General features: G+C 31.2%; 1 protein-coding gene, 1 long non-coding RNA gene and 1 pseudogene across 2 annotated transcripts; 1 reads left to right on the top strand and 2 right to left on the bottom strand.

Moving 5' to 3' along the window:
* Positions 1–1,567: 1,567 nt before the first annotated feature.
* On the bottom strand, positions 1,568–3,810 carry LOC120275403. Its single transcript, XR_005541100.1, has 3 exons — positions 3,665–3,810; positions 2,299–2,360; positions 1,568–2,110 (listed from the first exon to the last, which is right to left on the bottom strand). It is a non-coding gene; the product is annotated as an uncharacterized LOC120275403 (long non-coding RNA).
* Positions 3,811–4,620: 810 nt separating this feature from the next.
* LOC120275609 lies at positions 4,621–5,154 on the top strand. The gene has a single exon (XM_039282237.1). It carries the CDS (start codon positions 4,621–4,623, stop codon positions 5,152–5,154), a length of 534 nt encoding a protein of 177 aa, XP_039138171.1.
* A 1,159-nt stretch (positions 5,155–6,313) lies between these two features.
* LOC120275474 lies at positions 6,314–9,409 on the bottom strand (annotated as a pseudogene).
* Between the last annotated feature and the right edge of the window lie 6,930 nt (positions 9,410–16,339).

Below are 16,339 nucleotides of genomic sequence, written 5' to 3'. Positions count from 1 at the left end.
CCCCTGGTGTTGTGCAATATATAATCCTTATCATCAAAGGATTAACTTCACTTAAAACTTCAGTAGATCATTATTCAAAGTGCCAATTAGGGTTAACTTAGGACTCCTATTAGATAAAGTCATGGATCACTTTATGTAGTTTGAATTCAAGGTGGATTAATATCATCACGAAGTTAATTCAGAATAGAACTTAAACTAACATATTAACCTATCACCTGAAATGTTAGAAAAGAATGAGAGGTGAGGGTGCATAAGTTGTTTTTTGCCTAACTAATTACTTCTTTCGAACAAAGGTTGATTGACTTTTCCTCTTAATGCATTAGGGAAGTCGATGATTTTGCGCGACTTATAATGCACCCTAGTGTGTATGATGATTACAAATGTTTTTTGGATGAAAATGATATAGCGAATCCTCTTGCAATTTAGTTACATATAGTTCAACATCATTTGTTGATTTTGTATTTGAAATTGCCAAGAATAGTAGATATGTACAATTCATTCATGGAGTAAATATATATAGTTTGCTATGTTTGGTGGGAGTAATTGCTCTTTCATTGGTTAGAGCTTCAAAAATCAGAAATAAAAAATGCTTTTGTTACAACAGATAAACTTCCAATATGTGTCTGTCTGTGTGTGTGTCATACATATGCACATACGCATGCATATATACTTAAATGGCAAGTGTATTTCATTATAACAAATGAGGAGGATATGTATGCATCATTTAAAATTATGTTTACATTGTTCTATCATGAAGTACTGAATTGATTGTCCTTATTGGTTAGTTGTTAGTTACAATTATTGATTACATTGCCTTATGTGCTTTTTCATTATTTATTTTCATTGACTTCGACTTTAACAGTCGGTAGATAAGCATTCTATCGATGATCTGGTCAAGTACATTAATGGAGATGGAGGTTTTATTAAGAAATCTAAAATCATGTCTTATTTTGTGGGAATTAGTTTGTATGTGTGTGCGATTTAATTTTTATGCATGTTTATTAATTTGTATGAGCGTTCATTAATTTGTATGCAATTAAGAGACAAAAGAACAAAAAAAGAAATATCAGAAGAAAAAGAAACCGTCTTGTGAATGTTTTCGGAGCTGATACTTATCAGCATACATCAATTCTTTCATTGAGTAAATAATATTTATAGTTTGCTACATTTGGTGTGATTAATTGCTCTTTTATTGGTTAGAACTTCACGGATTAGAAATAAAAAATGCTTTTGTTATAAAAAAACAAACTTTTAAATGTGTCTGTATGTCCATATATGTATATAAGCATGCATATATACTTAAATGACAGGTGTATTTCATTATAACAAATGAGGAGGATATGTATGTGATGTTTAAAATTATGTTTACATTGTTCTATCATGAAGTATTAAATTGAATGTCCTTATGTCTCGCCCCAGCCCCACGGCCGGGCTCGCTGACAGATCGGCCACATCTAATGGGACTAGGCCCCACTGGGTGCAAGGCCTCAGATTTGACCTAGTCAGAGTTAATCCTAACAAGCAGAATAGGAACAGAAATACAGAACCATAAATAGGATAACTGAAACTGAAACAGTACAAGTATGGACTTTAACAGTCCTGCAGAATATAATATCACATAAGCAGTTTATAGACCAAAATATATAGACGGATACAAGTCTTACTCACACAAGGAAGTGCACTACAAAGATACTATCAAAGCAGGAAAAATGACTCCACGACACACCCCGGTCCTAGACTTGATCTTCTCTTGCGAGAACAGAAATTCACAGAGTGCATGAGCCACAAAGGCCCAGTAGGATCACAAAAATAACAGATATTGTAGAGTAATTATAATAATTCACTCAGAAATACAGAAAATATTATGAATACGGAAATAATCAGAAATACGAAAAACACGCAGAAAAACAGATGTGTACATCTCCCTGACTGATAACAGAAATCAATAGTACGAGGTTGGATCGTCGACTATGAAGCCATAACAGAACAGAATATCAACAACCGAAGTCGGATCTTCGACCGCAGTCAGGGGGTAGCACTACTACTGAATACATGTGCACATAGTTAGGACTTACTCCTCCTAGCTGGGCAAGCCATGAATGGAGATGTACTAAAACCACAGAAATTCAGAATACATACAAAGAAAATACCAAAGAAAAAAGCAGAACATAAAATAAATAAATAACTAAAATAAGTAACAAGTAAATAAATAAATAAATCAAATTACAAAATAATTAAAATAAATTAAATAAATAATAAATGTCAGAAATACGGAATTTTGCGGGTGCGAAAGCCTACCTGGCTCCAAGCTACAATGTCGGGTTCACCAAGTCCCGCGAACTAAGGCTTGCTGCAATAATCTAACCCAATAAAATAAACTACACTCAGGAATAATTCTCGGGCTGGGCCTAACTTATAACTATTGCCCAAGCTTTACACAACAGGAATTTAAACAACAAACTTTCTAATCACCAAGGGATAAATAATTTCCAAGATTCCACAACCAAAGTCAGAACACTCAAGCACTTAAATATATACACACATGTGAACAACTAATATAAATGATTTAAGAAGAAGCCATGCTTTAATATTTAATTGCTACCACACAGGAGACATACTAAAGTTGTAGGATAAGTATGCATAATTAAATATATGTAGGTATATATATAAACCTATATAATTAACAAATCCCCTGAACAAAGCATGCTTACATGGGTGTTTGCATAAGCTAAATCTAGATGTCATGCTGATACAAAATAATATAGTAAAGTAATTAGAGTCTAGAAGACTTCAAAAAATTAGATACTAAAAATCAAGGTCTCAAGCATACTATCAAAATCTCATGCTGACCAGCATTAAATACAATTAAAGATTAACTAAGAACATGATTACATGATTAAGCTAAAAAAATAATTAGCATAACACAACAAGGTTGCAGGAAACTCCAGCACATTTAAGTGTATATGAATATATAACTCTATATGTGTAATTAGATAATTTTAACAAATAAAACATGCTTTCAAATAAAATACACCAATCTAATCAAAGTCAGAGGTAACAAGCTAAATATACAACAGTTAAACATGATCAAGACCAGCTTAACAATCAGGTTCACAGAATCTCATGGCCAACCGAAAGGTCAGAACAACTCATGCATAATGAAATATAACGCATGAATATAAAGCAACTATACTAAAAACAAAAACATGTTTACAGGTGGACATGCATGCTTACAAAAGTATAAATATACATATTTATACAATTATATATACCAAGCTTATAACTATTTATAGAAATGTATATAACTAAACAATAAGATCAAGAGGGCAAGCTTACATGTTCATGCTTACAAACCTACATATAAAACCAGATTCGCATGCTTACAAGGAGGATAGGTTAAGCTTAGATGATGAACACAATTATCATTAACCAAAACGAGACACACAAGATTCTCAAGACTCAAGCTGTTAATAAAACTCAACCGGACATTCTGAAATCTCACTAATTAAACCAACTCCACAATCAAACAAGCATGCAAAGATCTAGTTAATTAAAAATCACCAGGCAGGTTAAACACTTAAACAAATAATACAAGAAGAACTCCAAACAAGCAAGAAGCATGATGTTCTCCATCAAGCTTCAACCACGAGCAAGAATCACCTACCTCTAACCTCTCCGATGATCCGCCGGTGAAGAGAATCTCCCTCCGTCTCCAAGCTTCAAGGGAAGAAAAACTGAAAATTCAGCCTCCTAAAGATGCCAAATGCAAGCAAGCTTTGAGCTGCTCTCAAGGAGAAGAAGAAGAAGAAGGATACCATAAGAAGGAGTTTGCTCTCAATAAAAGCTCTTCCACCAACCCCGACAAGACCCGAAATTTACGGTGAAAAGCCAACTTGAGGGAAAAGCTTGTCAGGAATCCAAGGATTCGGTCAAATGTCAAAAGAGAAACAAAAAAAAAAAAAACTTCAGTCAACTTGGTCAACAAAACCAAGGTGACAAACATTACTCGAACCTTCTCAACTCCAGGATTCTTGGACTCCTTCTCCATCGGGCGCAGTGCTTCGCCATCGGGATCCAAACGGGCTAGAAGATGGAGGCGGAGGGAGTGGGAAGCAGAGGAAGAGGCGTGATACCCAAACAATCGATCCTAGAGCCCACATGAAAAACAAAGGAAAAAAATATTTTGGGTTCCACCACTTTGTAAAATTCTTGTGAAATCACAAGATTTTATAGTAATTTTAACCTGTAAAAAAAATCTCCAAACACCCATTCCTATAATTTTTTATGTAATATTAAATTCCATAAGAATGACCACCATTCTTATGGAATTTAGTGGTACCCAAACATGATAGTGTATTAATTATGAGATTTTGCAGGGGTAAGCATGAAAAATAAAATAAAATAAAAAAAAAATTTTATCTACTAAAATCTAGGGTTCACTGATTTCCAGCTCACACTTCCCACAAAACCCAATGTCTGGCGGCGCTTTCTCCTCGGCCTCCGTCACCTCCGCCGTGCCGGCGTCGTCTCCGGCGCCACCCATCGCCATCCCGCCGGCGCTTCCTCTCTCCCATCCATCTCCAATCTCTCGCCACCGTCACCATCCTCGCTATCTCTGGCATGGTCCCAACCTCCGACCTCGCCTTCGCAATCCTCTCCATCCCTTACACCTACTTCCTCGCCACCATCCCCTTCCCCTCCCTCACCTCCGGCCCCGTCCCCTCCGTCTTCGGCGACCGCAACCCCATCCTTGCCAAATACGTCTTCACGGCCGCCATCATCGGCATCTTCCTCCCCATCGCTTACATCCTCGACGGCATCTTCAATGGTGATCAAGAATCAGTCAATTCCGCAGCTCCACACTTGTTCTTGCTTTCCTTTCAGGTGTTCATGGAGGGTGTGACGTTCTGGCAAGGGTTTTCGATTCCGGTGAGGGCGTTCATCCCTCTGGCTTTCAATTCTCGGAGGTTGTTCTCGATTGCGGATTGGTTGAGGAGCGAGCTCGGGAAGGAAGGGTTAGGGTTAGGGTTTCGATTGATTGCTGGGAAAGTGCTTGCGATGGTGAATTTGGCGTTGTGGGCTTTCAATCTCTTTGGGTTCTTGATTCCTGTTTATCTCCCTAAAGCTCTCAAGAGGTACTACTCCATTGCTTAGAGCTCCATGAATTAAGCTTAAAAAAATGTTTTTTTATTTAAAAAGCTAATTTTCTTTCCTAGATTACTTGTAATTTTTATATATATATATATCTGCTTCACTTTAATCTTGTGTTGTATAAAATTATGTTTGCATTGTTCAAGAATATTTTCTTAATAATTTGAGTATCTGAATGTTTATACTCTGGTTAAGTATTGTATGAGTTTTTGTTATTAATTTGAGTGGTTGGATGCTTATTCTTCAGTGTTATTTGGGTTGAATGATTCAGAGTTATCTTTTCTTGCGGTTTTGTTACATCCAGTTCAGTCTTTTTTTCTCATAAAAGTAGATAAGCACAATTCATTTGTCAGTTAATATAGTTAGTTATAATTTGAGGTGAATAAAATGTCAGTAAATATAGTTTAGTTATATTTGAGGTGAATAATATATTGACCTAGTAGCTCTTTTCTTGGCGGTCAATGTTTTGCCTATTTGTTTCACAAGGGTTCTCAAGAGTTGCTACTCCATTGATCAGAGCTTCAAGGATCAAAAATAAAAATGCTTTGTTATTAAAAATAGACTTCCGATGTGTGTATGTGTGTGTCTATAAATTATGTTTACATTGTTCTATCATGAAGTACTGAATTGATTGTTTTTATTAGTTTAGTTATTAGTTATAAGTTTCACATGTAAACTTTCATTGTATATGATATTAGATGAGTTAAAAAGTCCATTTGATTGCTTCAGTGTTTACTTATATTTTGAGCATGGATGAGTAAACAAAAAGAGCACATCTATGCTGTTGCTCTGGTGCTTTTCTACAATTTTATTGCTGTAATAGAGCTGAACAAGACACTAGCTAGGAGAGTAGAATGTTACTAAAAACTAGGTAAACTGGCATTAGAATGAAAAGTAAAAAAGGACCAACTGCAGGCTTTGATGGTCTTAATAATCACGAATCATATTTGTATCTGTTCTATCTTGCGTGCTTCAAAGCTGCAAAAATTGATGAATCAGCACAAGGAGTGGTTGTTCGGTTAGTCTGAGAAACATTGCTTGCCAAAATGAGCAATTCAATTAAGCAACCTGCTGCCAAAGTTGTCCATCCCCTTCTCCAACTGCTCCAACTGCAGTGAAGTCTTGGAGTGATGGAAGAGACCAACATGAGAATGTCATCAACAGGTACATATACTAAACCAAAACTATTTTGCTACATGATCGAAAAGAGTTGGCAAATAATCATAGTGAAAATTTTCATTCTTTTGAAAGTTCAAAATAGTTTATCATGCATGTCTAGTCTTCGGTTATTCTAACACTACCAAGTAATAACCAATGTTCTTGGTTGGGAATTTTAGGTAGTTAATGTTTTGAAGGAATAATAAACATGTTGAGTTTATTACTTACCAAAGGATTCCCAAAGTTCAGATGATGGAAATCATGTTCTTCATGCTATTGCTTGCAAAGCTTCTTTTTCATCGTAAATGGACACCATAGGTTCTCTGATAACCTGCTACAAGAATAGCTGACAATCAGTGGAACATCTAATATGCTTTAATCATGTAGGGATGCTCAAAATATTTATATACCTCACAATGTGGGACATCTCTCTCAGTAGCATGTGTGGATTCTGAGATAACTTGGTCGATGTTTGTAGGTTTGTCTATTGTCTGTAGAAATTTAAAGGAAAATTTAGAATTAATGTATCGTGCAAAACAAAAACACGTGCATCTAAATAAAAAGGTCATGATTGTACTCACTGCCATTTGGGAATTTCTTGTGCATCCCTGCTCTGTACAACATATCAAGATCCCGCAATGCATTTCTGCATTCATCTCGGTCATCAATGTACCTCTTCTGGTTGCCTTCAAGTTGGTATGCTTCATGGCCTCTTGCGAGAAAGAACTGTAATTTATTTACCATGTTAGACTTATCTGTTTTGTATGAAACATGTCAAACAAAGATAGATGATATCATTTATGAGGAACTTACAATCATATCGCCTTTCTTGCCCATCGCTATTGCAGCACGGATCGCAACTCGTCTGATATCATGTAAAAAAAGTCTGTGTCCATTTTCATGGGATAAGTATTGGTCATTTTGACTATACTGTAAATAATCTCGGAGGTTCCATCCAATGCCAGCCAACATGTCATCAAAGATATGCACTGAATAGAAGTCAAATAAAAACACATAGCTGTAAATTCACTGGATCATTGCAGATTCATAAACAGTTTTATATATGCATACACTGATTTTCTGTCTTTGGATTGCCGCAGGTCAATACAACGACATCGCTTTTCTCTGTCGCAATCTTCACCAGCATAGGTCGCTTCCCTTTATCAGTTTCTCCCGCACATCCAAATACTAGAGAATATTTGGATGGAAATATGAGCATTTGAATCAAGGGTTATAAAGAAAATGAAGATAAAATTACCGGTAATGATCCTCTTTGCTCCAAGCTCTCTTCCGGCATCCAAAAGTCTGGAGAAAGAATCTGGAGAATGAGCATAATCAACAACGACAGAGAAATCTTGTCCTTCGTCAATGAGCTCAAATCTTCCTGGTGTTTGATACAAACCAAACATATGTTAGTTGGATTCATTCAAACTAAATTTACCAATGCGGGATTATTACCTGGAACTCCGTCGACGTTCTTGATCCCCCTTGCAATGTCCTTCAATGGAGCTCCTAGGGCCACCCCAACAGCGGCGCATGCCAAGATGTTATATACATTGTACCTCCCAATCAACCCTGAAGAGATCTTCACTACCCCATTTGGAGTTTTCACCCACACTTTGGTTTTGAACATATTGAGCTCAATTTTCAGAGGGTGAACATCTGCACTTTTGTCCTCCATTCCAAAGCTCACCACTGGAACCTCAGGGTTCCCTTGAGCAGCGAAGAAGGCAGCGTTCGGGTCATCAAAGTTTATAACTTTCCGATGTCGCCTTTTATCGGTCATCTTCATGAACAGCTTGGCTTTGCTCTTCTTGTACTCCTCCTCATTGCCATGGAAGTCATGATGGTCTCTTGTGAGGTTCATGAACACCGCAATGTCAAAATCGATCTCGTTACATCTCCCTACTGCGAGACCAATCGACGAAACCTCCATCACCATCGCATCAATGCGTCTTTTTACCTGTCGAGGATAGAGAATTTGAAACTAGATAAAAGCAAAATGTAGTATATCTGCATGGACATACCATTTTCGCCATTAGCTCTTGTACTGAGACTGAATCAGGTGTTGTGTTTGAAGCTTCCAACTGGTTCTCATTCCCGCCATCAACATGGTATCCAACAGAGCCTAACATACCAGTCTTCATCGATAACGCATTGAGCAGAGATCGAACTAAGTGCGTTGTTGTCGTTTTCCCATTCGTTCCTGTTATACCAATCACCTTTCAAACTCTTTGAGGGATTGTTATAGAATGTCGATGCTAGGACAGGGGGTGATTGCATTGGTGTTCTTCACAACAACAATAACAGCATTGAAAGCTGAATGAAATCATCGACTTCCATTCCTTCACTAACGACAACTGCAACTGCTCCTCTTCTGATGGCATCCTTGATGTAGAGATGTCCATTGGTCTTGTAACCCAAACATGAAACGAATACATCTCCGGTGATGACCTTCCTTGAGTCATTCTTGATTCCGGTGATCGGTTTACTTAGATCACCATGAACCAATACCGGAGTCACATTACTCTTCTCCAAGAGTTCAGATAGTGTTAGAGTTTGAGCTTGATGTTTTGTATCAAATCCAAAGGATGAGCCAAGCTTTTGTTGATTGGAAAGAGATGGAGAAGAGACCAAGTGTGGCTTTGCATTGCTTGAATTCAAAGGCTTGAAAGCATGAGAACAGACAAAGCAGTGAAGTTTGGGATTGGATTTAAGAGATGAAGGCAATGAAAAGGGTGTCAATGAGATTGCACTGAGTGCCATAGTGAAAGGTTTGATGTTTGAGTTCAGTGATACAGTGAGAGGAAGAAGTTTAAATGAATGAATGAATTAAGATCTAAACATGAGGAAAAGGAAATTGTTATTTGAAATGAAGATCAAAAACAATGAAATAATGAGAAGTTGATGAGCATCCAAATGTTGAGCATCATTTGATCTTTATAATTGTCTGTTGTGTGTACCGTGGTAAGGTAAATGATGAACAATTTATTGAGACTTATGATCCGGAATCCCAATGTAATGCATGAATTCTGGAATCAGTGGTACTTTTTTTTTCTGTAATCTTATGTTTAATTGGAATTTTCGAAAGAACTAATCGTGTTGTCGATATCTGTTATTTGTTGTTATATTAGTGTTTATTTTAATTTTTTTATTGAACATGAAATTAAAAGCATGAATGATGGAATCTGAAATTTTAATATCTATTCAATATTGAAGTATTGCAGTAGTTTGCAGGTGCTGCAGGTATTTATTTTTTTTTATTTTTTTAAAGGGAAGTTAATTTCATGTATAATTTGTTTAGATGATTTAATTAGTATTAAACACTGAAGAATGAACAGAATAAGATATTTTGATATAATTATGTTAAGAATTCAAGATATTATATTGACCAATAATCACAATTGTTAAGTTCTTTATCAAGATGTTAATTAATTTTGAATTGGAAAAAATTATTGATATTAATAAATGTTTTTTATTATCTAGAAAAGTATAATTTTAATTTTAGAATGTCTAGTTGTTATTAGTATTAATTAAGGTAAACTTTGATCAATATATATAAAAAATTTTTCCTCTAACCCAAAATTTTTTTTTTTTTAAAAAAAGGCCTCTATTAACCCCCATACTCTTGTCTTCAAGAATATACCATAAATATTGATTTATATATATATATATATATATGACAATATTAATAGATGGAACTTTAATTTTTTTTTTCTTGACAAAAGTATCAATCTTCATTGAATATTTATCTCATTCATGATGATATTAAACTTTGATTCAAAGCCATGAACACATAAATAATTATTAAGGAATGACAAGAAATTACTTATTAGAAAATTCACATCAAAATTATTGCTACATGCAAGAATTAACAAGAGTCAATATATATATATATATATATATATATATATATTTGTATAAAACTAAGATAATAGTTACCATAAATCTCTATTTTTAAATTATAATATGCCAAATACGTAGATGTTACTCTTTTATATATAGATTTTTTTAAAAATAGAATCAAGATATCTTCAATAATTTGATTCGACTCTAAAAAAATTATAAGAAAGACTCGATATGAAATCAATTAATATAATATTATATTATTAATTATTTATTTATAGTGATCGAAAAATTATACGCAAGAAATCATGTGCAAGCAGAACTTAAATACGAAAAAAGCATAATTGATATGAACTTCTCTAATAATAACCTTTTAAAAAATTTATATATGATTGCTATCTTGAGCTTGATAAAATTAAACATTGATCCAAAAACATATACATGATAACAAGAAAGCATGTTCTTCATTGAAATAATTAGCTTTTTTTATTTTTCATGTTAGCATTGAATGATTGAGAGATCCAAAGATGAGCATGAATGAGCATGAAAAAAGTTGGTGAGTGAATGAGGGATCCAAACTGAAACAAGAAGCCCATTCATTTAAAAAAATTATTAATAAAATGAAATAAAATAAAAAAGGAATGAAGTTATGCATGGCCAACAAAACAAAGTGTTTGTGATGTTGGTGTGGTTGTGGTCCAAAATTAATGGCTTGTGAATGATCTCTTCCATTGACAGTCATCATCTCTCATTGAATTGATAAAGTGAAGGGGAAAAAAAATATGGGTGGAGCACCAACAAATTTATTTTATATTTTATCATTATTTATAATTTAATTGATTTTTTTTCTTTAATGTACAGGGTTTGGTTTTGATGAGGGAAAATTTTTTTTAGTGTTTGATAAATTTCAAATAGAGTTTCTGTAACTTTTAAATCCTCTAAACATTTATTTTTGTTTTTTTAATATGCTCTACAAATCGTTATTTTTGAAGAATATTTTTTATTTTTTTATTTTTTTTTCAAAATGAACGGTTAAACCACTAAAAAAGATAGAGGACCTGACTACTAATAGACCACTTGATTGTTAGTAAAAATATAATTATATTAAAATGTTTATAAATTTCCCGGTTGAAGAAAAAAAAAACATATACAGATCTTTAATAAATTTCAAATAGATCTGGCAAAATTATGTAACCTTCTAAAAGCCCTAAACATTTTTTTTTCAAAATATATTTTACAAATTCTTGTTCTTTAAAAATATTGTTTTCCTTTTTCAAATTTTTTTCCTCTTGCATTCTAAAAAAATAACAGCTTCACATATTGAAGTAAAAAAATAATTTTAATAAAACATATCAATTAGATTAAAATATAATAGAATCTAGAACCTTTTTGATCTATTAGAACTGATTTTTTTATTTAGTCTTTATGTTTTTACTAAAAGGTCTAGTTTAAACCTTAACTCATCTGATGTGAGGGTACAAATTAGTTGAGATATTGATTTTTTTACCCGTGTCCCTTGACGTGGCTTATCAACATTGTCAAAAAATAATAATAATAATAATAATAATAATAATAATAATAAAAATAAATTTTTTCAGTTGTGTGTCTATGTATAATTGGGAGGAATGATGGGGTATTAGTAGGGGTGTAAATGAGCCAAGCTACTCGTGGGATACTCGAGATTGGCTCGGTCAATACTCGAATTCGATTCGATTTTTCATGAGCTGAGCCGACCTCGAGCCCAAACATACTCAGCTCGTGAAGCTCGCAAGCCTAAACAAGCTTATATATATAATATTAAATTATTTATATATTAATTACAAAAATATATAATTAAATAAATATATTAAATTGCTTACATTATACATATATTATCCTAATTCGAGCTTAAACGAGCCGAGCTTGAGCTACTTGAGATTTTTAGCGAGTCAAGCTCGAGCACAAAAAAATGGCTCGAACGAGCTCGAGCCGAGCTCGAGCCTTCAAGTAAAGTATTCGAGCCGAGGTCGAACCTGGTGATACTCGGCTCAACTCGGCTCGTTTACAGCCCTAGGTATTAGAAAGTTTTTTAAAATAATGCTTTGGATGGATGAAAATTTGGGGATATAAAAATTCTTACCTAAAATTAAATCCTCACAGACCTTATGTAACAATATTTTTTGGTCCATATACACACCCCTAATGAAGTTGTGCTTGTGAAATTTGTGTTAAAAAAAAAATTATGTAAAGAAATTAATGGAGCGCCAACAATTTACAGTGTTTCGTCCATGATAACTTAATTGCATTTTGTTTGTATGTATACGGTTAAGTTTCAATGCCCAAATTATTTATTTACTTGGTAATCATTAGTTAAGATCCAAATTCTAATTCTATATGATGTCATGTCAAACTTTCATTTCACACAATATTATAATATTTATAATGTAAAAATAAATAAAATATATGTTTGTGACCTCATAATAATATTAAAAAATATATATAAAGGCATAGTTTTCAATTTTTTTTTTCTCTGTTGATTTATCTGTTTTTGTATTTTGAATGATATTAAAATTACCAAAAAAAAAACTTTCTAATGACTAAAAAGACTAGTTTAAGTAGCAGGAGGTTTGGGTGGCTTAAGTAAATAATTTTAAATTTAAATTATTGTAAATAAAAATATCCATAATAAGAGATATGTTGCCTTATAAAATTTTCAGTATTTTATCTAAAGCAGTTCGAAAAACATGTCTCAAATAAACCAATAGATTAAAGACCTCAAAAAAATCTTCTTAATGATAATATTTTAATATTTTTTTCAAAATTTTGAATTTATCTTTTTTCTGTTATTTTTTTCTTTTACAAAATATTCCTGAGGACAATGAAATTTTCACAATGATATTTTTCAAACACAAGAACTTATCACCTCAAATCATATATAAATTTTTAATAAAAATGAAAAATTATATACTAAGTATAGTCTAATGATAAAAAGTCATAAAAAATTAAGAAAAAATAAAAAACAAAGTGAACATGTTAATATATTTGTTAATATCATGTCCAAAAAAAAAACATAATCCCTAAATTTTGATTGCTTTGATGTTAATAAAATTTCATAAAGCCAATTCAAAGTAGAATTTGATTTACTTTAGTTGTTTGGTAGGTTTAAGATTTCTTTTTAAGGACAATAGTAATCTTGCCTCGCTTCCCGTCTTTAATCACTTTTGTTGAATAATTTACTTTAAATTTGATAAAAGTGGCTACCTATTTATTTACTTTATTAAGCTAAGTATTTGTTGTGATAAATCCAAAAATTAATAATGTTTCAAGAAATGAATAAAAAAACTAAAAGTTATTTGTAAAAAAAATGGAGTTTAATTGTGATCAATTCTTTTAGATTATTTCAATAAAAAAAGGTTTATTAAAATTATTTGAATCATTTATTTTTTCATTTAAAATTTAAAAATTTTAAAAAACTGAGATTTTTTTTTTGAATAATTTACTTTAAATTCGATAGAGGGGTTACCTAGGTATTTATTTTATCAAGCTAAGAATTTGTCATGATAAATCCAAAAATTAATAATTTTTCAAGAAATGAATAAAAAAGAAAAAATACTTGTCAAAAATAAGAACAATAATTTCCTCACTTATTGCATATACTTAATTGATTTAAAAAAGATTTTAATTGTGATTTTTTAGATTATTTAAATAAAAAAGTTATTAAAATTTTGGTGCTCTATTCACTATCATTTTTTTTTATTTTTAAATTTCCATTTTTTTTAAAAAAAAATTATAATTCAAATATAGTGTGCCCTTTACTTTGGGAACAAGCATGAAATACAACCTCAACCTTCCATCATGAAACATCACACACTATTAAGATTACTTGGTTTTGAGACACAATCATGTCCTTGTGTGGGTGTGTGGAAACTTTATGAACCAATCTATTGAACATATAATTGAATTATTTTATTTTATTTTATTTTTTAAAATATCTATAAATCAAAACTCTAATCAATGAGAGAAGTATAATCTATAAATTGCTCATATACATTCCTTCTGTGAATAATTACAAAGAAAATCAAACTAGAAGATTATATCTCCGGAATCAAAAGAATTCTAGAGCTTTTAGATCCCACATAAGAGAGGCTAGTAAAATGATTTAATTTTAAATTGAACTATTCAATTTATTTAGCTTCTATATCCAAAACATATACATGCATGTATATTTAATAATTACAAAATTAAAAATTTAAAAACTTTATATATATATATATATAGATAGATAGATAGATAGTGTTCCATACCTTTGATGGCAAGTAAGAGTGTTGGTAGGTGGCTATAAATTGATGAGGGTTAATGGGTTATGCCGGTTGCAAAGTTGGTGGAAATGGGAAATGTTTGTTAGACATTAGTTAAGAATTAGAGTGTTATATATATTTGTAATCTGCGAACGTTGCTCTAGGCCATTGAGTTTCAATCCAACGGTTCTGCACTATTTACTAAATAGTAATACTATACTTATGAATAGTATACAGTAAAACGTGGGATAAACAGTTTTTTCCAAAAATTAGCACTCTTCGTGCATCATTTTAAATCATCATTGCTGTCTGTAGGGCGTGCATGTAGTACGTGTCCTGTAAACCCTGTACTCTACGTATATAACACACATTTATCTATATCTATATATATATACACATCTATATATATATATATATATACATACCTTTGAAAATTCACCTGATTATATACATATCTCTCAATAAAACTAAATAAACTCCTTTTCTCATATATATATATATATATATATATATAGGGTTTTTTTGCATGTATATTTATGAAATTTGTGAAATTACATGTATACCGCTCAATAAATTTAAATGGCATGTATAACACTTAAAATTTTATTTGGTTGTATATACACTCCATCAACTCACATATATTATTAAAAAATATTATTATAAGTTAAATAAGCTAAAAAAAGGATACTATGCATATATACTCTTAAAATTTTCTAATAGTTATTAAATTTATATTCGTATATAACCCTAAAAAAATTCGAACTCATTTTATTCGTTACTTGTAAATCTTAAAAATTTCTAATATTAAAAATTCTATGGTGATTACAATATTTGTGTGTGTATGTGTGTGTGTATATATATATAATTAAACTAGTTTTACTCATTACATTTAAATAAAATTTAATAATATAGTAGTAGTCTAGAAATTTAAATAAAAATTTATTTTTATTATTATAAAAAAATATAAACATTTCTATAATTTATAATATATATTATAACAGTATGTGTGGAGTAGAGGCATATATAAGCAGACAGATCAAATTTTAAGAATATACATAGAATTTCATTTTATTGAGTATTATACACATAATTATCACAAAATTTCAGGGAGTGGTATACAAGTTAAAAAACATATATATATATATATATATAAACTCACATGTTTGACATGATAAAATTAGCATTACAATATATTATTTGTATAGTTTAGACTTAGATGGCCCAATGAATTTTAATATTTATTAATTATTGTTTAATGGTATCACATATTAAACAAAGTAGTCTATCTGCAAGTCAATAATTATCATTTTATCTCTTAATGGGAAAAAAAAAACATACTTTATAAAGTTCTTTCAATTGATTGATGAGAGTGACACACATCTCTAATTTTAATTAATTATCATTTTATCTCTTAATGAGAAAAAAAAAGATATGTGATTGAAACTTTGAAAAATAAAATTTTCTATCATTATTATTATTATTATAGCATTAGAAATGCATGATTATATTTATTTGCTTATATCCTCAAAACTAAAAGGCAATTAAAAATTTGTATAAAAATAAATTATTATTTATTTATTTTTCTTTATTTATTTTTCTAAAAAAATAAATAACAAACATCAATGTATCCATTCATAATATTTGTAAATAAAAATTAAACAGATATGACATTTACAAGGCATATTAGTAATTATGTATTTTTATAGGGTATGCAAGTAATTTTATATTTTCCTATTAACTTTCATTAATAATTAAAATTAAAAAATCTATTTCAATTTTATATTTGCTTTATTATTAATTATTATAATATTTTTTTATATTTAATTATTGACTCCTGCTCAACCTCTGACCCATTGAATTTATTGACCGACTTTGGGTTTAATGGCCATCGCCTGTACGGCCCGATA

Source organism: Dioscorea cayenensis, chromosome 14 (genome assembly GCF_009730915.1).
Source record: "Dioscorea cayenensis subsp. rotundata cultivar TDr96_F1 chromosome 14, TDr96_F1_v2_PseudoChromosome.rev07_lg8_w22 25.fasta, whole genome shotgun sequence".
NCBI classification, from domain to species: Eukaryota; Viridiplantae; Streptophyta; class Magnoliopsida; order Dioscoreales; family Dioscoreaceae; genus Dioscorea; species Dioscorea cayenensis.
This window is presented reverse-complemented; position numbering and strand designations above follow the sequence as displayed.